This window comes from Lonchura striata, chromosome 8 (genome assembly GCF_046129695.1).
Source record: "Lonchura striata isolate bLonStr1 chromosome 8, bLonStr1.mat, whole genome shotgun sequence".
NCBI classification, from domain to species: domain Eukaryota; kingdom Metazoa; phylum Chordata; class Aves; order Passeriformes; family Estrildidae; genus Lonchura; species Lonchura striata.
The window spans coordinates 14454241-14479249 of NC_134610.1; the positions used below are offsets into that span (position 1 = coordinate 14454241).

The 25009-nt window shown below is 40.1% G+C and overlaps 2 protein-coding genes and 1 long non-coding RNA gene across 4 annotated transcripts in view; 1 reads left to right on the forward strand and 2 right to left on the reverse strand.

Annotated features, from left to right (window-relative positions):
• Positions 1-1529, reverse strand: part of MAP3K2 (mitogen-activated protein kinase kinase kinase 2) — a 49068-nt gene extending 47539 nt beyond the window's left edge. For both annotated transcript variants that reach the window (XM_021526172.2, XM_021526171.2), the window contains exon 1: positions 1429-1529. The gene's annotated coding sequence lies outside the window, so the exon portion shown is untranslated. The remainder of the gene's footprint in view (positions 1-1428) is intronic.
• Positions 1122-13441, forward strand: LOC144246694 (uncharacterized). The gene is made up of 3 exons (XR_013340361.1): positions 1122-1207; positions 2213-2371; positions 13316-13441. It is a non-coding gene; the product is annotated as an uncharacterized LOC144246694 (long non-coding RNA).
• On the reverse strand, positions 6489-25008 carry PECR (peroxisomal trans-2-enoyl-CoA reductase). The gene is made up of 8 exons (XM_021526181.2): positions 24879-25008; positions 21685-21818; positions 14227-14392; positions 13244-13325; positions 11609-11705; positions 9317-9427; positions 8592-8703; positions 6489-8470 (listed from the first exon to the last, which is right to left on the reverse strand). The coding sequence occupies exons 1-8, from the start codon at positions 24994-24996 to the stop codon at positions 8382-8384; spliced, it is 909 nt and encodes a 302-aa protein (XP_021381856.2). The 5' UTR covers positions 24997-25008; the 3' UTR covers positions 6489-8381.
• Position 25009: the final 1 nt, after the last annotated feature.

A 25009-nucleotide genomic window follows, 5' to 3' on the forward strand; every position in this document is an offset into this window, starting at 1 on the left:
CTCCTAAGATTACCAAGCTATTTTGGAAAAAAAGATTCCTCTGACAGTTTAGAAATCTCAGCAAGCCAAGGCAAGCAATGCAAAAATTTCTATTTTCTTCATCTTGCTCTTCTATTAGTGCCAGGTAAACCACCTGTTCAAATACCAACACAGAGTTCATCAAGGCAAACTCTACACAGATTTTTCTTCTCAAGCAATGAGTCAATCTGACAAATGTTATCTTCCTGTTCTGCTTTATCAACACACACTAAAACCTCGGGGTGGGGGGGGGGAGGATCAAATTAATTATACACAGCTTTGCTACCTGAATCAAATCTGGGGTCAATACGTATTGGTGGCAGTCATTACAGAAAACAGTGTAAAGGAAACAGGAATTATAGCAAGTTCTGACTTTTAAATAGATTTCTGAGGAAATCAGTTATTTACAAAGTCACGGTAAGGAAAGGTATGGGTGAAAGCAGGAAAAGATAGTGACGAAAAAGAATTATTCTAAGGTTTTTCAGTGTGGTACAAATACTAGCTCATCAATGTCCTTTCCCTTAGAATTATCCCTAGGGAATTCCACAGGAAAGAATACTTTCTCGGGTATCTCCTTAGTAAGTGCTTCGCCACAAGAGAACCCAAGGTATTGTGCAAGACAAGCCTGTGGCCATTCACTCTGGTAATACGTCTCTGCCATACACACAGCAATACAATTCTGGAGGCCTCCAACGCTCTGCAACGTGCTGCATTGTTTAAAGAAAAGAAACGCTGTAGTTGAGAGACGTTTTCTGCGCGGACTAGAAATCCCCCTTGTTTTAAGGCAGGCTTCTATTATCTTTTACCACCCTCTTAAAGGACAGTGCATGATACAATACAGCTTAGAAGCTCCCAGCTAATTTAGCGCTTTGATCTTCAGTAATGCCACAGCCAAAAACTAAGAAGAGATTTACGAAGCAAGAGAAACCAAGGGGGGAAAAAAAAGGCAGAAAAACCTCCCAACCTCGTGGGTGCTGCAATGCACTTCAAAAGCAACACGGGAATAAATAATCAAACATTCACTTTTTCCCCTGACAAAAACATCTCGCAGAATCTGACCTACATACCCAATTCACAGCACTACCACTGCAGAGCAATTCCAAGACGAGAAACCACAGCATCAGCGAGCAAACACAGGAAGGTTCAGGGTGACACAGAAATACTCGGCAGGCACGTAAAAACACTTCAGGTAATGCAGCGGTAATGTAAGGGAGCAACATTAGCGCGTGTCTCCCGGCACCGCAAACAACTACGGTGCCGCGCAGCTCCACCCGCACCGGGCCGGGTTCGTGCTGCCCCCGGCCCCGGCACCTCCGGGACCGGCCCGGGGCCCGCAAGGCGCCGGGGCAAAGCCGCCCCGCGGTTCGCACGCGCTCGGGCCGCCGCGCCCGCCCCTCCCCGCACACCCACCTATGTCACGGCGGAGGCCGGGCGGCCGCCGGGGACCCCCCGCGCTTCCCGGCGGCGGCGGGAGCAGCCCCGGCTGGGCGGGCGGCGCGGAGGGAGCGGCCAGGATTCCGGAGCGGAGCCCACCCCCCCGGGGGAGGGGGGGAAAGGGCCCGGGGCCTGCCCGCGCCGGAGCACGGCGGGGACGGTGACAGGCGGCGCCGCGGCCGGCGCGGAAGGAGCGGTGCGGCTCGGCGGGCGGAGAGGAGCGGGCAGGTGCCCGGGGGCGCTGCGGCCGCGGCGGGGCCGGGCCGGGCCGGGCCGGGGGTCCCGTCGGGCGTGAAGCGCCGCGGCCGCCGCTGCTGCCGCCCGCGAGCTCCGCCCCGCGCGCGCCGGGCCCCGTGACGGGAGGAGCGCGAGGCGTCACCGCGCGGCGGCGTCACGGACGGGGGGCGGCGCGCGCCCGGCGGCTGCGGGGGCGCGTGCGCGCCGGGACGCGCCCGGGGTTCGAGTCCCGCCGGGGACGCCCCGCGGCACCCCCGGGCCGAGGGCACCGGGGCCGTGTGGCTCCGCCGCAGCGCCGCCGGACAGGCCGGTGGGTCAGCTCACCGCTCCCGGACAGCCGAGTGTAAGAGAAGCCCGGGCTGGTGCCGTTCCGCGGGATCGGCGCCGTGCGAGGGCAGGATGGGAAGGGGCAGCGCGGTCCCACCACTGCCATCGCTCACTGTATAAATCCCGGCCCCGCCGCAGCCCGGCGCAGGACGCGCCGCCCTGACCTGCCTCTTATGGGGGCTGTGCGCGCTTTTAGGACGATTTGTTTAGAACGGCGCTCTGCCGCCTTCGGGACGCCCATTTCTGCCGGCACAGACTGACCGCTCCGCAGGAGGCACCTGCTTCCCGCAGGAAGTCAATGCATGCAAGGAAGAAGGATGCTACCCTCAGTTAATCAGCGAGGAAGCAGTCCCTGGTACGTAGCAGGCCAGCTATTACAGCTACCCTTGCGGTCTTAAGTAGCCGATGACGGTGAATAATAGCATGGCACTGTAATTAGTTTTGTACAGATTTACCAGTAACCTTACAGGCATGACTACTGTGTGCGAGATGCACAAATGACCTGTGCATGTTTAGTGGATGCCCTTTGAGACACTGCCAGGCCCGGTGTGTTCACACAGAGCTGTACAGAGACAGCAGCGACCTTTGCTGGGGCACCTGACTCCACTGCTGCTCACATGCTGCTTTCTGGGCATGTGCTAAGAGGTATTTAACATGTAAGACAGCAAGAGGTTTGCAAATCCTGAACAAGCACTCAAAATCTACCCAAAACAAGGGTTGGGGGCTACATTGGTCACCCTTAACAAACATGTGAAATAATACTTGAACAGAAGTTTAAGATTTACATATCAATTTGCAGTGGGAACCACATATAAAACTAAGTAATTGCCCGCAAAGTCCATAACCTGATTGAGATCTTCTACCAAAATAGACTTCAAAGAATTATAAAAGAAAATACCATCATAGTCTTTAAAAGGCACTGAAGAAGCCAGTGCTAAAGAGCATCTGATGCAGCACATCCAAGGCACAAGGCACCAACTCACTGATCCCAGAGCCATCATGCAGGGGACATTGTCATCTCAAAGCTAAGACACTGCTTCAGACTTGCGAAAATTGTGTCAGTGGTGTTCACAAGACATTTGTCATGATTAAGGGTCTTTAATTGGGAAGTTAAAAAGGTGACCTTTACTGCCAAACAATAGGGAAACAGCCAAGAAAATGCTGATGTGTGATGCTCCTGCACCATCAAGCAAAATCAATGAGCCACAGCTGCTTACACAGCTTTGAATACACATCCAGTGTTTCCCTTGCCTTAATGTTCCATTTCATTGCCATTTGTCAGCTTTAGTGTTTTGTATCTGGATTTAACTGATGCAGGAGGGCTTAGCAAATGGAAGGTTTTGAAGTCAAAGTTCTTTCACTACAGAAGAAGCCAGGAAGGATTGTGGAAGATCATCCCACAGTTCTCTGCCCATGTGAGCTCTGTATTGCTGCACAAAGCCTGCCCAGCACAGAGCAGCATCCCGAGACTGCCATGCAGAGGTGATGTACATCCTGACAGGCATCAGTGTGATCATGACATAATCCTGAAAGCAGAGCATCTTCAGTATCAGGAACAGGATAAACAACTAAATATTGACTTTGAGATAGAAAATACCTATCAACATCAAGGATCAGCACCTATGATACTGTCTCACACTGAGCTCAGCCCAAACCCAGGGGCATGGCTCTGGGATCATCTATCATCCTACCAGAGTAAAATAAATCTTACAGGCACAGTGTAATTGCTGATTTGGAAAATAACAGTAAAAAATAGCTGACAGGAGTTGAAATAAAGTATATCAGTTATTTATCCATTCAGTTCAAACCCTGTACAGGTGACAGAAGCTGGGAGGTGTGGGGGTGGAAATTACAGAGTAAGCACATCTCAGGATAGTGTACTCAAGCAATTGACTGAAATCTGGCAGAATGGCTCTCCCTGAATTCCAGAATCAATACCTCATTGCAATGAGAGGTTCTTACCTCCTACATGTATTGCTTGAGGCTATACATGTGCCTGTGTTAGTTGACACTAGATCCACAGCTTCTAAACTCTAAAAAGGAACAAACCAGCCCCTCTTCAGAGCCATGCCATCATTCTCCTTTTTCTCCCAAGTTTCTTTGCCTCCCCACCACTCCTTCCTATAGATGGCACCGTATTACCACGTTTTGAATGATATCCAGAAAAGGGTAAGTTAGTGATTAATTTAATAAATATTTAATCAAAGGAGGGGTTAACTGACAGAGGAACAAGCTGCTGGAGACAGAGCAGATAACAGAAGTCAAAATGCCTTCTTCTGGGAACTGCAGTAGGGTAAAGCTTGAGATGCCAGCATGTTATAACATAATCCAGTCTTTCTTCACCAGAAGGAGGGCCAACAGTCTGTTTATAAACTTAAATCCAGCTCCCATGCATTGAGGAAACAGCAGTATTAGTTCAAACCTTCACTAGTCACGTGTGCTATGCTCCTCTGCCTTCCCATGAGAGAAGGAAACAAGTGCCTTCATCTCAGTACTTTCACCCAATCCAAATGCACCATCACTGTAAGGCTAATGGGGAAAAAAAAAAAAAAAAAAAAAAAAAAAAAAAAAAAAGAAGAGCAAACATCTTGGGGAGGACAGTCCTAAACCACTGCTGGAAGATTTATAAAAATGTAATATCACTAAGTGATCTCGAGCAACAGTATTTATGAAGCAACTCATTTACCTTTAGGACTCAGCCATTTTCAGTAACCCAGAATAGAGACACTGTTGACTTTACTAATAAGGCAATTCCCCTAACATCTGCAGCACTCAGCCATTTAACACAAGGCTGCTATTTGAGATGGCAAGGGGAAACTGGGAGATACTGATTAGAAGTATATTAAATTACACTATTTTGCAAAGAGCACACTTTCTTAAAGATTATAGGGGATATTCTGTGTGCCTGTTCAGAAGACTAAACACAGACATAAAAAGCTTGTAACAAGCAATGGTTGCCTCATATTTGTTCATTTACATCTTAAAGCAGACAAGGGACCTTACTGCAGAATGACATTGCACAGGCTATTCTCCCTTCAGCAAACACAATTGTTAGTCTTTAAAGAATGAAGATTTTTTACAACCTAGACTTCATTTTACACTAAGCAAGCCCAGAGAATAATCAGACTTCACTTTATCCTAAATAAATACCCTGAATGAGCAATATTCTGCTTAAGAGTACAGATACAAAGAGTTTCTGTATCTTATGTAAAACATAAGGCAAGTGCAGTTGACAGAAATTGACAGAAGTTCCCCTTCAGTGAATTACATTGCTGTCACAAATGTAAAGTTCTATGACACATATTCAGATATAACACCAGATAGTGGTGTATTGTAGCAGTTGGTAAGCACCTATTCATCCATCAAATGAATATCTGATAAGAGATAGGCAGAATACGCAGAGGTTTGGCCAGAGGTAAATACTAAAGCCACCAAAAAGAGATTTCTAACAGAATGGTAAATGTAACTGTCATTCCAACATTCTTCTCTTTGCTTATTAGAATTATACAGTGCAGTAAATGTTTACATTTCAGTGCTTGGTCAGTTAATCTTGATTCTTCCTGAGGTTCCTTAGCCCTTTTCTCAGTTGCTTTCACCTCCCTTGTACAATAAATTCAATAAAGTCCTGTTCTCTGAACTCCAGATACCCCAATCTTAAGGTCAAGGATGTTTTTGCTACCACACCCATTTCTTTTAACCTCTCAATGCCCTTTGATCAAGGGCTGTTGGCATAGGAAGAGCGTTGCTACAGTTGATATTATCTGCAGCACTACAGCAGAAACATGAAACATTCTTGCTGCCAGCTGACACAATTGTGGGTTTATGCAAGGTGCTGTAAAACTTTTAAAATAATTTTAATCTACATAAAAATGGACCAAAGAGGCAAAACCAAAATAAAACCTCTGTTCTGAGAATTAAACACTTCATGTAATCCATGATGCAAGACAAAAACCACAAAAACAAAGTAAAACCCCCCAAAAATACAAATAAAAACAAAAACAAAAAAAAAACCCAAAGGAAATAAAGGAAAGGCTGTGATTACTGCAAAACTATTACAGCAAGGGAGTTACTATCCTAATATCTAAACAATTGTGATAAAAATGTTAGTATTATGCACAGTAAGCCTCAGCTTATGAGGGAACCTTGATATTATTACTGGGGAAAAAAAGAAAAAGCAGAGAAAAGCAGACAACACTGATGTGTCCCCTTCTCCTTCTGAGGATGTATTTTCTGTATTTTTAAAACAGATTTATCTGTAGAGTATTCTGAGTATATTATCCTATTGCACTAAGCTGAGCATATTACGGCTCCACAAATGCTGCCTATTTCAACTTCCTGCCAGTTAAAAAGAAAAAGCACACACAGCCTCTTCTAAAGAATTAACTGACATCTTCTTTATACAGCCATTGCTTTGCTGGAAGTTGAAGAAGGCAAGGTCAAATTGTATTCAGCACAAGCAAGGTTTGTTATAGTTTTACTTGTGAAGGAATTTATTAACTGCAGACTGAAACTATCTCCCACACAGAAGAATGCTCACCTTTCTGATGGTCTCATGATTTCCTGGGGTGAATGATTAATTTCACCATCATTACATATAAACTTCCCCTCTTTATAAATATACACACTATAGCATAGTTAAAGAGGAAATTTGCAAGATTAAAAATTGATGATTTCCAAGTTTGTACTCAAATATTTCAGTGAACATTTCTGGGATATAATAAAAGTAATCAATTCACTTCATTTCACTTTAAAGCCAAAGTACCTGGCTCAGAAATGTACCATAGAAACTCACAGTCAAACATAAAGAGAAAGTAAGTTCCACAAGTCTCAAGCTCATTCATGTTTAACCTTCTTTCCCAGAAAGATGTCAAGGATGTCAAAACAATGTGTTAATAAACTAAATAATTTCATTTGAATGCAATGGGCTAGACTTCTAGAGTTATTTATCTAACAAATGCATTTGCTTCCAGGAATCCTCTTGCTGAGTACCCTGAACTAATATTTGCAATAAACAAAATATACCTTGCACAAGAGGTTTGAAAAAAGTTGGCTTTATCTCTGTACCAATTTCTCACAGTCACATAAATGACTGTTCAGTTACTACAGAAAGAGGATAAAGCAGAAAGAACACACATGATGGCTCAAACTACCCTCCCCCCAAAAAACTGTCATTCATTTCATTTTCATGATAAAGCAATCTACATGTACCTATATAAGAACACATTTTACTGAAAGACACAAAAGTCAAACATCTTTGCAGAGAAAAAACAACCATCAAACTTTTACATTCAGTCCAAAATGAAGTACTAAAAGTTCCCTTCTATAGCAGCAACTTGAATCCAGGAATTTCAGTTTTTACAGCAAACAAACACAGTCATTAAGTATTTTTTATATTTTCACTAACGTGAGCAGACATGGGAACATTTGCCTTAAAGTGAACAAAAAATTTACAAATATAGCCTCTTCAAGTGATGTATTACAACACTTATATTTTTAAATGGCATCTCTGCATTGTTCACAAAAACCACACCTAAAGAAAGTGATGAAAAAAATTCTGCTAACATTGTAAGACAACAAGTATGGATAAAAGGTGTTTCAGCTGGCAAATGAAGAATTCCAAATTTCTCTTTTACAGTGTAGCATACTGCAGAGAGCACTGCAATATACACCATGGATATGGCATGTTAAATTGTTGAATATATATTGTTTTCCATCACTGTATTTATTATCAGTTTATTCTGTTATCAAAATTAAGTTGCAGCCACCTTAAATCCATTATGTCATTATATCTGCAAACAATTAAAAACATTCAAAATATGATATGCCATATTAGTTTGAAACATTAATAACAGTATTCCATCTTATTTTTATTTATTTTCAGAGATACACATACCCTACTTGGTCTTTAAAACCATTGTTGAACAATCAGTATGTGGCTGAACAGAAATAGTGTAGAGCTAATACTGACCCAAGGGTTACTAAAGCAACTAATAGTAAAAGATTTAAATTACCTTCTGCATAAATTCATCGAGGACAGTAGGATTCCTAAACATTCCCTCTTGGTTACCTTCACTGCAAAACAAGTATTCTTTGTGTTCCCTTCTTGCTGGGATTCTTCATTACTTAATGTCTGTGCAAATGGATAGTCTTTTATATCTTTTCCCTCCCCAAAAGACTGAAAGTTTTCAGAGTGAGATTTTCAAAGAAGACACATACAATGTAAAGCATTTCAAAAGTTTTAAATATAAATCAACAAAAATCAAGGCACTTAATGTAGTTACATATGAGCAAAAAGACATTATTACTAAGAATAATATGGTCAAATCACAAAGTGAGATTATCAGCAAGGGTAAAATCTCTTTCTTTTACAGTTTTGGTTTGAACTTGCCAGAAACAAGCTCTTTCAGCATTTCAGAATTTTTTCCTTCTGGTAGTGAGGGCCATTTGTCATGATCTGAGGAAAACAAATAAAAGAATTTACTTAGCTGATTGAGAAATTAGACATTTTACTTTGGTCTCCTCCCACTGTACAACTTCATGCCTTGAAAGGCATTGTTTTGGAGCCCATTTCTTACCGGGTATTTCTAGGCTATGGCCATACAAACTCTGGCCACCATCCACGACCATGGTTATCCCAGTTATGAATGATGCAGCTGGAGACAGCAGGAAACATACAGCAGGAGAGATCTAGCAAAAGAATGACATTTTAAAATCTTAAATTTAAAATCTCAAATTTTAATATTTCTTAAACAGCTGGGAATTGTTCATGTCAAAGAAGCTTGTGAAAACTTTGACAGGCAAGATCTAGTAAGATTTTCTACTTAGTAATGAAAACTGTAACAGCCTTAAAGCCATCCTTCCAGCCACAAGCATTTAACAGAGGAAAAACAGAAAACTGTCACAGAGCAGCATCAGATACCAAAAAAAACCAAAAAAAGGTTGATCAGTTTATCAAAGATGCACATTCTTGGTGGAAGAGAGCTAAGTGCATTTAAGATACACTTTTTTTCCTTAATATTCATTCTTTCAGTCCTTTCTGCTGAAATCAACTTCTTCAAGAAATAATGTCTACTAATCAAACACTTCAGCTGTAAGAAGCAGCTGAATGAAATTTTCTGTGTAACAATGACTACTGGTTAAGTCTCGCACTTGGCACAACCACACATTGCTACAAGCTTTCTTCTTCTTAAATATTCCATCACAATGCAAAAGTAAATCTTTTTTGTTCTCCATATAATGAAGTGGCTTCAAAATAGAGAGACAGAAGTAGGCATATCAGAAGCATTCTGAAATACATTACCTCCTCAGGGACAGCTGACCTCTTGGCAGGAACCTTTGGTATGCTCTTTAACCACATCATTACACCTTGTTCTCCATAGTTTGCAACAGCAGTTTCCGAAAATACCAGTCCCTATTTAAAAACAGCACAGTGAGACTTAGTTCTCTTGCATACATTTAAACTAATCATTCTAAAATTGTGAAGTTGTCAGTACTGATTTTCTGTGGGACTGAACTATCTAAAGAGCACTTGAATACCAGTTTCTGAATGTAATGGCATAGTATAATTTATACAAGAAGGTAATTTGGCTGCTAGCCACATCTCTGTTCAAGCACAATAATTCTGATTATTCCAATTCTCTGCTGTCACTTCAATAACACAAAAGTGGAGTATAAAAAAGCTCAGATGCTGCTTTGAAATTTCAAGCATTTAATGTTAAATTACAGTAGGAAACTACAAAGCCTCAAGAATAAATTCTCAAAAGTTTCTTGTCATCTGTAGAAGCACTAGACCGATTTATTGTGAATTACAGAAGTGGACAGATTTCAGTCAGAATTCTGACTCTCCCTACTTAGCTGATTCAGAAGCAGAAAAAGATGACTGTGTTTGCTCTGGTGACCACACAGTCACCAGAGTGACTAGTGAGAAGGAAGTTTTGAGAAGGAAGATGGCAAAGTGAACACAGAATTACATCCACCAGTTAGGACAGAACTTTTGGGACTCAAGTATAAGTAAAATAGCAAAATTTGAATTCACCCATGGCACATATACTAAGATTTTTAAGATACCTCTATAATGTATGTGAAACTCCTTCTTTCAGAATGCTCACTTCCCTCTCTATGTATCCATTTCCTACAGGTTCCTCTCCTCCCATAAAGCAGTAACAATTTTGTATTGTTTGTATTGTTACCTGATAAGTCCACAAAGGTGACAGAAGTCTTATTGTAACTACAACATGGACTTTTGTTACCAGCACAGTAACAAAGCTAGCAAATACTTCTGAAAGAGCCAAAGCCCTGAAGTGTTTGCATGTCAAAAACGTCTTCTGACATGTGCTATAATATCTAATCAGCATGAGTCATTAGGTAATTAGCATGCCTGAAAAGTATATTCACATAATAATGCTGTCTTAATTACTTACTTCCCCAAGACTTGATAAATCAGAAAAAACAGATAAACAGGAAATACAAGTCAGTACATCTTAATATTTAACATGTCTCCAGATGAACTGGGTCTCACAAAGGTTACATAAAAGCCTTTACCTGAATGATTAACACACATCTGCCATTAAGCATTCTATGCTATGCCAAACAAAGCAAGCCAGATGTTTTAGGACAAGAGGCATAACAGAATACACAGACATTCTACAAAAATAGTAGCAAGATCTTCCTAGGGATCACTTAAACAAACATGACACTTATGACACTCACTGTGAGATAAGCTAAATTCTGACTGTAGAAGTAGCTGGACAAAATTTATGTTTCCTCTTTAATTTCAAGGGAGTAAATGTGCAAAATAAATTGTGGATAAGAGAAAATTACAACAGATCACACATTCTCAAATGTCAAGGCTAGAGCTTCTATACAACTTTTGTATCTGCAGCACTACAAAATCTGCTTTCTATACAGTTATTTAAAACAACTCTACCTGCTGTCTACTTCCTCAGAAATGTGGCAGGCATATTTTAGCTGACTTGTATAGTGGCTTCCTGTCTGCATGAATTTTTTATGAAAAAAAATCAAACCACACATTTTTATACATGATTTCTCTGAGAGAAAGCTACACTCCAACTACAATCTCTTTATATGCCTAAAGCTAAACTAACTTAACATGTAGGAGACAAAGTAAAAGGCATTATACGAAACATTCAGAGATTTTCAAAATAAGTTTGTACACATAGGTAGAAACCATCAGCATACCTGAACCTCAAACAGAAAAGGTTTCCTGAATTCAGAAGTAAAGTATCCATTACTGAAACACAGAGCAATCAGTAATTTTATATCAAGGCTTTGTAAGACAGGTCACCAACTCCTACCAGTATTATTTCATTTAGCTATAAATAAACTAAAAACCAAGCGTGCCAAGTCAAGGCAGAAAGCAGAAGCAATTTTATCCCACATCCTCTGACTCATCATCCAAAAGTACGAAACACTGTCAAATGGTCCAAAGAACACAGTAAGGGAATTATAAATAAACAAATATATAAATAATCCACAAACAGTTACTGGTAATAAATTTAAAAACCTGTTTTGGTCCAAAAGCTCTAACTATGTGTAATAGCTGATTTTAATCAGATCATTTGCCATTACTTACGGGAGCAACGCTGTTGATTCTCACTCCATTGTGAGCCCATTCTAAAGCTAAAGTCTTGGTTAGGTTATCCACTGCAGCTCTTGCAGCTCCTGTGTGCCTATGGAGAAAAGAAAGCCAAGGAAGCATCTGTTCCCTTAGCTAGGTGTGTCCAGTGTTAATTCTACTGCAGCCTCATTAGGGTATTCAGAGTGGTTTTCTGTCGCTGGACCAAGCATCTGCAAGAGAGAGACTCTCTAGTTGCCAAGTTTGACCATAGCTTCACTGTTTAAACAAGCCATGCTGTGATTTCCTGTCATTGCTAGAAATACTTAAAATCTCTCTTCCAATGCAACATGGAGTCAGCTACACTCTACTGCAGGAGGAGGCTTATAAAAAGAGAAACAACTGAAGTTCAAACTGTGTAAAACTACCTGTAGCTTGCACAGGTAAAGCAAAACTTGGAAGAACAGTGGTCTGGAAGATAGTTTGAATCATCTGACAAACATGATTAAAGTAAATCACTATTCAGAAAATATTGTAGGTAGATGGAGATAGAGACATGAGACTCAGAGTGAACTCCTACGCCTTGCTGCTGTAGTAACCAGTCTGAAATTATTACAAGCTTGAACAAATGCAAACAAAATTACTGCAGTAATGAATTGTAGACAGTTGCAGTCAGAGAAAATGAATAAATTTAGCTGCTTTAGCCTAGCAAAATAGACTAAGAGGAGACAGATACAATAGCTTTTCAAATACAGGGAAAGAATACGAAAAACTTAAGAAAAACTTAAGATAAGTTATTAATATGTTTAGGCCAGAAATAGATAACTTCCAGACACACTCTGAGGAGACATGACAACTTCTATGTTCAAAATTAATACTTATAAAAACTCCTATCAGGTGACTTTTGGCATGAGTGGTAGCTGGACTTGTAAAGGCATATCTTTTTCAACAGTACATTTCTGCAAGAATTTCCAACTCAATTTAATTTGGAAGTAGTTTCGACTAGCCGTCTACATACAGTGGTTACTTAGGAGAATTTTTCCACCATTATTCAGAATGAGCTTGTTTTTCCTCTTAATTCACTCAAATTGAAACATCTTCAGCCTATTTGCCATGACAGTTGAAACAGATACCACAATGGAGATACTCAAATAACTGTAGCTTCAGCACCACCATGTGGATCTCTGTATTTATTCTCTACTGTGAAGAACAAGCTAGTGAGAAAAAAGTGTTTCCTTAAAAGTGTTGGTTTTGAAGCCATTCAACCCTGAATGAGGATGAAGAGAGATAATGCAACACTTGTTAAAAATATATTTTTATATTTCTTCAACAGAAATTCAATTTCCAAGTTAAAAAAAACAAACACACAAACAAGAAAAACAGAAAAAGGAGCCAATTCCAATTAAAGCTTCACTGGCAAGTCTTGCTTCATAGTTTCTTACAAACAAATGGAGAGAGACCAGAGATGCCATCTACTGGAGGCATTAAGAGATCCCCACATACAGCCAAGTGATACTCCTGCTCTCTCTTGACCTAACCTCTGTATTTCTACACTCTCCTGCTGCCCAGTACACACCTTTCTGAGGTGTTTAGGAACAATTAGTACTTCTGGGGTGAAAATATAGGAAAGTATAAAAAGAAAATATATATTACGACATTCCAGGAAAGCCATTTCTCACGGCAGCAGTAATGTTGACAATGGCTCCTCCATGTTCTTGCATCCAGGCATTGTACACTGTATGAAGGAGGAAGATAACCTATAAATATCAGAAGAAATGCATACAAATGAACTCACCAACTGAAAACCAAATTTGGAGTCTTAACTGCAATCACACTACACATTTGTCATACTGGTTTGGAGAAACAATTGCTGTTTGTACCACAGCCCTGACAGCCCTGCCAATCCAGAGGTGAGGCCATGAGGAAACAGGCACAGTCCAGGTAAGGCTTAAGGATTGTAAAAAAGCACTTGGTGGAAATCAAGATTTCATGTTTCCATGTAACTTACTTTAATTTCCACATTCCAAATGCTATCTGAGAATGACATACCATACTTAAATTTAAGACTAAATTTATATCCCTGAAGAAACTATTTTCCTATGTTACACAGAGAATACAGGCCATGAAAGTTAAGTGGTTTTCTTATAGTCTTTTAAATGAGTATCCAAGTCAACTGACTTCCCAAACCTGGCCTTAACCAGAAGATCATGCTTGCCTAAATACATTTCTGTATTTATGAACAAATGTAATATACCATTTAATGCAAAGCTTTGGATGAGATTCAGGAAAACAAATATCCAGTCAGATAAGTGCATGAAAAGAATTCAACTCACAGAATCACTAGGTTGGAAGAGACCATCAAGATCATCAAGTCAAACCCATGCCTTAACACATCAACTAAACCACGGCAATGAGTGCCATACCCAGTCTTTTTTTAAACACATCCAGGGATGGTGACTCCACCATGCCATTCCAGAACTTTATCACTCTTTCTGTGAAAAACTTTTTCCTAATAACCAACCTGTATTTCCCTTGACACTGCTTGAGACTAGGGAGACTTGACATTTCTTATCTTCTGGTATTTCTGTAAAACACAAAACCAAATAAACACAAAAAGCTCAATGCTCAGACCTTACCTGCTTTGCAGCAATAGAAGGTCCCTGTCAGATTTGTGTCTATCACAGCATTCCAGCCTTTTGCACGGATGGCTTCAGAAGGACTTGCAAACTGGCCCCCTCCATTATTCACCAGGAAGTCAATCTTCCCATGCAGACTCAGTGTAGACTTCACCAAAGCTTCTACCTGAAACAGTATTTGTTAGTGTGGTATGCTGATCAAGGACTACACCCAATTTTGTTCTCAGACAGTATTTTCTCCCTCATGCCCTTTTCACGCCGTGAAAAAGAGGAGGTCTAGCCTTCAGAGAGGCTGTAAATTGGTATGACAGGTTTAGGCAGTCAAGAAGGACTGGGCTGTATCCATGTTTACTCAGGAAATTTTGCTGGTATAATGCAGGTACTGCATAGAATACCAGCACCCAGAGAAGAGGGGATTTAAGCTGCCAAAGATTTGTAAAATCAGACACAAAAGCCCACTACATATGACCTACTAAGAATCTCCTGATGCTTCTCAGAAGAGTGGGGTTGTTCACATGAGATCTGCAAAAAGTTCCATATAATAGCTACTGTTATTTTTATCTGACCATATACTTGACCATTTTAAATAGAAATCCTAACTCATCTTGTCGAGTTTTATCATCCTTACCTAGAAGTTTAGTATATTCACTACAGCTCTGACATATGAGTTAGCAATAGCTGGTCTTCTTACACAGAGTAAGAAGGTTAATTGCCCTAAAAAACATGAAGTCTAAAAAATGCGGGAAATATAAGTTGTTTTGTTCAGCAAAAATATTATTGCAAGATAGTAGTAAGAACTCCATAGCAACAACTTAATAATTTAATATTTATCTCAAGAAACAGGAAATGGGACAACATGACTGTTTCCTGCTTACATCATCAATCATAACTAGATACCATGCATCAGTTATTCCTACTCAAGCATATATAAAAAGATAACCTAGCATCTGTGGTCAAAGAAAAACACAATAAAAAGCCAACAGGTGGAACAATGCTGCCACTCAAACAGATTGGGCTAGGGGAAGATATCAATCAGCCTTTCTCTGTATTGAGTTAGCAATAGAACACCAGAAATAAAAAAACGTGCAAGCAATGCATTATCTGTATATCACAATGAGTGTCACCAACCCAGTCTCACAAAGGCTGCCTTACTATTTACTTACTAATCTTTTATTTCTAACAGCACAGAATGCTTTAACAGGACAATATGTATCCTGTAAGGATGCACCTCTTGAAAGAAAAAAAACCCTAAACAAACACATAATGACATAAAAACTAGTGCCTGCTGAGAAAAAAAAAAATAAACTCCCATCTTCAAATTCTGAATGTCATCTTATTCCTCACTTATTAGTCACTGCAGGTAGTGGGATGTGAGGAAAAAACACAGAAAACTAAAACATCTGTGGCAGCAGTCCCAAACTCACAGCTTGTGAGAACAGCCACACCACAAGGACATTCCAGCATTTACTTTTCTCTTTTTGTGAGCAAAGGAAAGTTATGTCTGGCTAGGCAGCAAAAGTTATGCTTTGCTCAGCAATATCAAACTCTTCTCCCTGTCAGTCTGAGAATGTTGCTTTGAATATTATTCTCTGTAAGTCACTGAAATATGGGCTCATTTATAGAACAGAAATAGTTTCAGTACAAAGAAGATTTGAACAAATAAAGGCTATTCAGACTGTGGAAAGATGAGAGAGAAGGAAAAACACTAAGAATGATAAAGAAAAGACTGAAAACAAATTAACAAGAACAATCCACTGAGAAGAGACATTAAAGCAACTTTTCAACAGCTGGACAAAATGTATGTTTTTTATGCTATAGCATATCAATTCAAAATGGTTCATATGTTGCACTTAAGGAACTGTTGTTGTTCCTACGTGTGGCACCATATTCTCATGAAAAACAAATTAAAAACCCAACAACAACAAATGCATATCAGTTCTGCTTTCTGAAAGTCAGGAAAGGCCAAAAGGCTCTCCAGTGACACCTCAGAAGGCTCCAACTGTAGCAATCTTCACAAAGTCTTCTGTGCTGTAGAAAAGCATCACTGCAGTGCTTCTCTCAGTTAAAGTAAGCATGGTGACAGCAGCCAGCAGCACAGGGAGAAGGAGGGTCTGGTAGAACATATTTAAATCACAGTCACTACTAAAGAAGATTCTTTTCTATTGCTATAATTAAAATATCCACTTGGAAAGAACTTCTAAGAAAAACTATTAAAGACTCTCTTTGGAAGCAAAGGAAAGCTGCATGAAGTAGAGCTACTAGTTTAGGACGTTTTCTTCTGAAAAAGAAAAAAGAACAAAATCAGGCACTTCAGACATAAGCAGAAGACTGGAACTCTGAAATAAGGAACTTTTGTGTGTTACTGCAACTTAGATGTATTATGCAGCAGCACTTTCAGACAACTGAGATGACAGCAGTCACTGACTCAGGGAAAAGGGACTAATGTCCACATGCATTCACAGGTCACCTTGTGTGAGCAAAACACACAGGCAAACACTGCAGAGTGTTAGAGATTTGTGATTTGGTGGCTAGAGCTAATAGGCATTCTGGCACAGTGGTAACAGGTATTTTTACTGTGTTACTGCTGTGTTATTTAAAAGTACAACAACAGGAATCTCTTATCCACAGCTCCCCACCAAGCCAGTCTTTCACTACACGCTTCACACAGATAGACATTAAGTATTTATAAACCAACTGAGCCTATGCTAAGCTATAAAGTTTATTGGAAAAGCTACTAGTGAGCTCAGACACAAGGTATGTGCTAAGCAGCACCGTATTGAGTCTGTCTGAAGTTGTCTTGATGCCCAGCTGACAGATTTTACCCTCGGGGTCTGATCCAGCAGCAGGTTCTGTTGCTGGAGTTCAAGTATGAAAAGGAGACACCATGAATAGAATTCTGAATTTCTGACTTCAAGAACACCTGTGGCCTACCAGAAGTACAAGGATTTATCTTCCACTTACCTAGATATGTAAGCTTCTACTTATCTAGGTGCCAGTTAAAGAAATGTTTGTCTACAGAGTATTGCAAAAAGGCTTTAAAAGTGTAAGGATTTAAAGAGTACTGCTGCCTGTCTCAAAACACTGTCAAGGCCACAGAAGGAACTTAACCCTAAGATAAGCCACCAAAGCAGGAACTTGAGAAAAGCATAGAATGGAGGAATTTGCAACAGGAAAGCATTAATTCCAGGCCTAGCAGAGGTAAGATCAGGTTAGAACATCTTGGTTAATGCATCCAGACAAAAATGCCCACTGTGGCAAACTGTGGGAAAGGAAGCAACTGCTCATACACATCACCCCAAGTTAGGGGAATGGCACCTGTGACCACCCCATGGGTAATTGAAACTTGGCCAGTGTGAAGGTGGTGCCTCCAGAAGACTGACATTACACTGCTGCATCCACAGCTTGTGACTATCATCTGGTTGGTTTCTGTCTCTCTCAGTCTCTCTCCCTCCCTTCCTCCCCTTAATTCAGGCATTAATTCTTCATGTCTTGTCCCTGTCAACAGATTTTGCTGTAGCTCAAAATTTAAGACACAAAAAGAGACAAATAAAGATACACATGCACACAGAACTGGCCAGTTTGCATCTCAGCAAAAGAGAAAAAAAAAAAAAAAAACAAGACTGATCTGCTCTCAACACATTATGAGGCCAGGAAATATGCAAACAATGAAAATCACTTCAGCTTTCTAATCACTAAGAAGCAACATCTATCACTATATACATGCCAAACCACAGGAAAAGGGAACAGGTGAACAGTTGCTGCTCCAGGATAAGGGCCTATGACAGAATATAGAAATACATTCTGATGACAACATAGAGAAATCTTAGGTTCTCTTATCCTCTACTCTGCCATTTTTAAAAGTAAACCAGACTTTTTATCCTTTACAGAACACTCAATGCAAAACTAGTCAAAAGCAGCAGCAAACTCATGACAAAAATAAGCCTGACAGCTTATGCAGTGGTTGAAAATCCTCCATCAAGCAGGATTATTTCTTGCACATTAAACAAAAAGTAAGCTTTGCTAGAAAGCAGAAGGACTTCTGAGAATGAAGATTTAGAGACTTAAAAATATGAATTCATTAAGCTATTCCCATGCTATTTGCCATCAAGTTTCTGCAGTAATTAATTCACTGCACCTTCTTTGCCTCTTCCTAGGCTAGAAAGAGCTCCAACAAACATCCTGGACTACATGATGAGGGATGAACCTTCTAATGTTTGAATTTCACAGATCCAAACTAGAGGCATGAACCGTGTCATCTTCAAAGCAGGTCAGTTACTTTAAGATTTGCAATAGGAGGCAAAAAATAATCTTCTGGCAATTTGAAAGCACCTTCATCTTCTTAAATTTTCCCTATTCGATGTCCCTCCCTCCAGTTTATAAAATTCAAACCAGGACAAAATTTATAGAGGCCTTTAGAGAAATGCAGAACAACTAATGGAGAAAGAGGGCTTAAAAAAATGGCATTCTGTAATATGAAGAAATGGCTTGTTCCTACAGGTGATCAGGGTGGATTCCTTTGAAACAAAGATTTACTCTTAGAAAGACTTCTGAGGTGTCAGAGTAAATTATATATTAAATTAATTATGTAGTTCTTCAGGAAACTTCCTGGGCTTTGAAGCTTGTGATAAATCACTTCTGACATCTAAGGGAGTTTGAACTCCTATTTTTTTTTTTCCTGTTGAAACATTTATAATGTTTTTCTCCTGCACATGTTCTTTGGTACCTAGTATAAGAACTAATAAGGATATAGTGACTCACATAGAATTCTTGCAGAGGCTGTTCTTCTCTACCCAACAATGTGCTCCTGTGATTTCTGAGGTAAATACTCTTCACTCATACTAAGCTGAAAGCAAACAATGAGTTGTAATGTTACTAAAGAGTACCACAGAGCTAACACAGTTGTAACTAGTCTCATTTCTTTCATGATGGAAACCAGAAGTTGACATGCCCTCCCGTCCCCTCTTCCACTGTAAGAAGTTGTTCCTGTATTTATGAAAAAGTGAAGCGAGTTATATTACTGTGTTACTTCTACTCACTATTTGCCTCCTAGGCTAGAAAAATCCTTACCATCTTTTACTGATTCCTGTTCCTATAACTCCAAGTCCCAGGCACTAAATTTTAAGTTAAGAATGGAGTAGGTTTTGAAAGTGGATGTATAATACTCTTTGAATCAAAGTAAAAGCCCAAAGGTACTTTTCCTCCAGTTTCCACAAGGCAAGCAAGTGCAAATTAGGAAAAAAGTAGTTTTCACCATTGTTGCTCTAGGAAACATAATAAATAAGCAATAGTAAACAGTGGGATGTGGAAAACCTGCCATATACTTCAGTTTTGACAGTTCTTAGCAGTGTAAGTTAACAATTGTTAATTTGAGTTTATCTAGTTTACACTTACAAACCAAAGTACCTTAGTGTAAGAAAGCACTATCCTCACTTCAAATTTGAGAGCTGAAAACACAAATTTCTGGTCAAACAGTAAATGTAGAAATTAAGTAACACATGGTCAGGATTTAGCAATCTTTGAGAATCTCAGCATTAAGAAGAGAACAGAGCTAGAGAGGCACAAGCTAAAGAACAAAAATTACAGGATGTCTCTAACCAACAAAATACATGGTCTTGGAGATGGGCATCTGGAATGGAGAAATATCTACCAGGTACACAAGTTCTTATGTTAATATGCAACAGAAATTGCATTTGCTATTCAGATTGTCAGCAAAAGGCCCATGAAATTTTCATACTAATTTTTTTTATAAGTAGGACTTTAACAGAAATAAATAACAGCAGTTGCAGAATTGATGTGAGTCAAACTATAAGACTAAATCAATAACGGAAAAGTTCAAGACTAGAGTTTCATTTGCCTTTTCCCTCTGAAGTCTCTCTACTGATAGGAGACATCCAATAGAAGCTTCACTAATATCATATGAAAAGTTCTAGGAAAGTTCTGGTGTGCCTGTAAATGGGTAGAGTTTAAATTTGAAACATGACAATTCTAGCAAAGACAGAAGTTTCTTCAAGTATCAGTATGGCTACCCATTACACAGAATAATGCCTAAACTCTTTACACAGCATTATAAAGAAGGCTTGAAAATCACCTTCGAAAATTTCCAAAGCCACTTAAGCCTGTTTTGTCAAATAGGTGTTTAGCCACAATTAAGAAGGAAACAAAGAAGGAACAGCAGTTTAGTGGAGATTATCCCATTTCACCACTCAAGCAAATCCCAAACCTCCCAGAAGGCTGTAGTTCCTACTAATCAATTTCCCACTGATACAGAAATAAGATTCACCTGCAGAAGATTATTAAGCATGCCAGAGTACTTTCTACAAGAAACAGACCTGAAAAAAGGCCTAAACCTTTTTCCTCTTTACTGCTCCTCTTTCCTGTAGCTTTAATCATGCAAGTTGCCCTCTGACATCTGCCATAACCTATTATGTTGCACTGCTGATGCCAGTAAATACACACCTAAAATTCAATTGCTAGGTGAAGTGACATACTGCAGAGCCCCAGGGTTCATCTCCTTCAGGAGAGAAAGTCTGAGTAGATCATTATAAATATTTTATGGTACGAACTGCTCCACAAGGGAAGAATTTTAATTTTTATTTGTTTTATGTCTATATCTTAGGATATTTCCAGAATCCTTATAACTACTGAAGGTCATTAATGTCTAGGTTAAGGGAGACCTTGAATGGTTTAGAAAAATGAAGCAGTGATTATTGGAAAATTTTCTAGCTGTCTTCAAAAAATCAAAAATCCAACCTGAAGTTGGACTTTTAAATATTTAACTACAGAGATAAAAAGAATTAGGAGGTGCATGCAGACTTCTGAAGAACCTGGATTACGTACTTTTGTTCTTGATCTTCCATTTTCTGTAATATGAAGAAAAAATTTAAAAATCAACTTGAACAGTAACAGAGCTTGCAATGAGGCACACCTCAAACTGTAACCAAAATTTCTGACACAGCCAAAATATTATATACCTGTGGGGTTTTTTGGCTCTACTACAAACCAAACTGACAATGCAGGGCAATTGTGTCAAGTCACAAGCATTCGGATTCCATGTTATGCCTTCTTGTTTGAAGGAACTATTCTGAGGTCTCCATCTTCACAAGTTTACACCCCCTCACTTCTGTCACAGCAATGTGACAAAGAATCATACTAAGTGGGCTCTGTCTTGCTGTAGAACATGCCAGTTCCAAGGCCTGCATCTCCCAGAAATACCTGAAATATGTAAGCATGGTCAGAAAAATATTTGCAAATATTTACAAATACTTTTTTGCTTAGGTGGCTAACAAATGTCTTCCCTTGGGAAGTACACCTAACCAGATCAATTTAACTGATCTTTGTTCCACCTTTCTCCTGATCTAAGCTACTTTTGAGAAGGCCAGAAATCTTTAGAGATCTGACAATTTATATACAATATGCTTTCAATATGTTAAGCCCCAGAACAAGGTCACTCATCTTTACCTCTTCTTCTTTGCGGATATTGCACTCTATGGGGGTCACTTGGGCAGGACTCATGGAAGCAAATCTGGCATTCAGCTCTTCTGCAGCAGCTTTTAATCGGTCAAATTTACGAGAGGCAATAACAACACTGCAACCTGTAAAGATAAAATGAAACATCATTCAGCTATCAAAATTATGCCATTTTTTAGTAACATCATGGCGATATCTTGTAGGATGTGCATTTATTAGTCACTGACTAGAAAATACAGTCTTGAAGTTCTTGCAAAAGAGAGAAATGACTGATGTCAGATGCTTCTTAGCAACAAGATCCCTCTGTGGCAGGAAAAGAGCAATTAAAAAAAAAATGTCCACAAGATTTCCTCTCCTTCCTGCAGAAGAGAAGATAGCCTGTGAGTTGCAGAGTCAGCAAAGCAGATTTCAGACATCACTTCTGCTGCTTCTGCTCACAGCTGCCTCATTTATCAATTAAGTGATTTAAAGATGCTTCAGCAGATCTTGATTATAAAAAATGCTTGCTCTTAGAACCACAAAAATAGTCTTCTTGTACAACTGGCAGTAATTTTGACTAGCAGTGAGTAAACGCAATGGTCTGGTTTTTAACTCTACAATGACTGAAGGAAAGGATAATAGCCTCACAAGATTAATCCCTATCTGCAGTCTACAGACAGTGAGAACAGAGCCCTCACTGTGGCACTGCAGAATCCTAGCTGAAGAAAGGATAGAAAAAAAAATAAGGCAGGAGCTCAAGTACTTTTTTTCCCAGCATTTGGAGGCAGAAGAATTCATTCTACAGAGAAAAAACAAAGTAGGTGCCAACTTTAAGTCAAGCACTCACACTAAAACCAGTCTAATTTCTTCTGTCACACCAGTGGATTCAGGACAGCTTTAAGGCTTCAGTAATTGTTACTACACAGACTAAACCAAAGGACACCAAATTAATTCCTAGTGCAAATACAGCAGGCATGCAATATCATGCAATGGATTAGCAAATTATTAGCCAAGCAGACAAGGAGGTCTTGCTCCTTCCATCATTTTAGCAATTCAGCAGAAGTAATCTCTCCTTCATATCATGTCTGCTTCTCATCTGCTTTAATATAAATCATTCTCAACCAGCCAAAAAAACCAAAGGGAAAAGTTAATATCTTGCCAGGTGTGGGGGTTCCCCCCACTCTGTTGCAGAGTGGAATTTGGCCTCTCATATGATCAAGCAAACACCAGAATCAACTCAAAATAACTAGGGGGAGGAAAGAGCAGCAAGCTGTTCATTTGACTCAGGCTGTTTTGTGAAACTATATGTTAAAAAAATATTAAAATTAGAGGAGTTTAATTCTTCCAGGGGAAGCTTTACAACTACATATCCATAGGAATAGAAGCTTCACCTTTAATTAGTGGCCATCTTAAAACAACACATATAAAGACAGTAGTCTCTGAGGTCTGATTTTTTTTTTAATTAAGAATTCCAGTCACTTGTACAACCACCTAACTAAAGCAAAGTTCATAACATGTCACACACAATTACCAATTAACACAAAATACTGAATCACAGTAGCCCAGTTGTATTTACCAACTTAAGTGCTTATAAATACACACATTGATATAGAATAAGGTCCAGTAAGAAACTATATTTTTGCTAAGTGCACTGACTGGGAGAGGGAGAGATTCTAATCACTGAAGAACATTTGGTACATACTGTGCAAGCTGATAATGTCACTTAATTTTCTTCACAAAGAATGAGCAGACCATTTACTGATAGTGTCAGGGATAAGGGCACAAGTTTCCAGATAAGAGGTTTAAATTTGCCCAGAAGGCCTCAAAGGAGACTGATTACATAAACAATGAATATCATGACCAACATTATGAAAGGAGACAAGTTATATAAACAGTGTATATAATGACTAGCCTTATGTGTCTGCTCCTATGCCTGTAAGTGCCAGTCTCCTTAGCTGAAGTGCAGGACATGTATGGAAATAATTGCTAATCATCATCTTGTCAGTAGTAACCAGCAAGCCTACAGATAAGGAAGGTTACTCAGTCAGTTTTAGGCCCTGTATAGCCCTTTCTTAATTTTTCATTTTCTTTCTTAATTTCTTCATGTGCTTTGTATAGATTTGTTTTCTATTCTGTTCTATTTAAGCTGTTACGGACACACTTTTGTTATTGTATTTTGCTTGAGGAAAACAGCAAAGATCAAATTAAGCACAGTTTTAAGATAACTGGGTAACATCAGCAACCAACAGTGTGATGATGCTTAAAAAGTACCTCTTTAAAGCAGCATGTAAGGACATCTGAAAAAAAAAAAATACTCAGTTCCCCAGTAATACAAAGGTAGCAGAACTAATCCTCCATTCAGCTCTACAAAGCAAGCGTAAAGCTGCGGCACAAAGGCCAGGAGAGACAGAGATGTCTCCCAGCACAGCCTTAACAAAGAAAGCCCTTTACAATGCAGTGCAGTGGTGCACATTCCAGCAATGCAAACCACGGGAGTGTGACAACTAGAGCTGTAACACTAGCGGTGGTATTCTGAAGACGCTGAATCTAATCATGACAATAAACTATCCAAACCCAGTCTGATGCTGATGATCCCTAGCACTGATGTTGAAATCTCCAGGAAAGGTGTTGCAAAGTGGATGTAGGAGTCATTTCTACCTCTCCTGGTCTCATACCAGAAAGTCAGGAGACTGCCTTTCAGTCTAGGTTTTACTACTTCTCTATATTCAGCGTAGAAAGAAAAGCTACGCCGTGCCTCATGAAGATGTTCTTCAATTTCAGGACGTTCCTGAAATCGCAGACACTGTGAGAAGCACCACGTCTCTAAGATGTAACTGTGCGGGAGCAGTTTAAGGAAACTGCTGTCTAAGAGTCAAGGTTCAAGAACCTCGTAAATCCTCCAGTTGAAACAAGACGAGACCTCACTGAAGGGAGAGTCTGAGAGAAAGGGTCCTGGTTTAACATAACCTCACTGACCTCTGTGTTTAGAACAGCGAGCGTTTTGCGGGCCAAAAGGCACAGTCGCACATCAGCCTCACCTCGCACCCCTTGCTGCCCCTGTCACAATGTCCCACCCACGGGCTCCTTGCACCGACAGCCCCCAGCAGGCAGCACAGCCCGCGGGCACTTCCAGCCGGCCCCTCAAACTCCACCCGCCCGCCCCGCGGCCCCACCGCGGCTTCCTGCGGAGCCCGCCCCGCTCCCACCTAGCGCCAGCAGGTCGGCGGCGATGGCCTTGCCGATGCCGGTGCCGCCGCCGGTGACAATGGCGACCCGCCCGCGGAACAGCCCCGCCGCCAGCAGCCCGCGCCCCGCCGCCGCCATCTTCTCTCCCTCC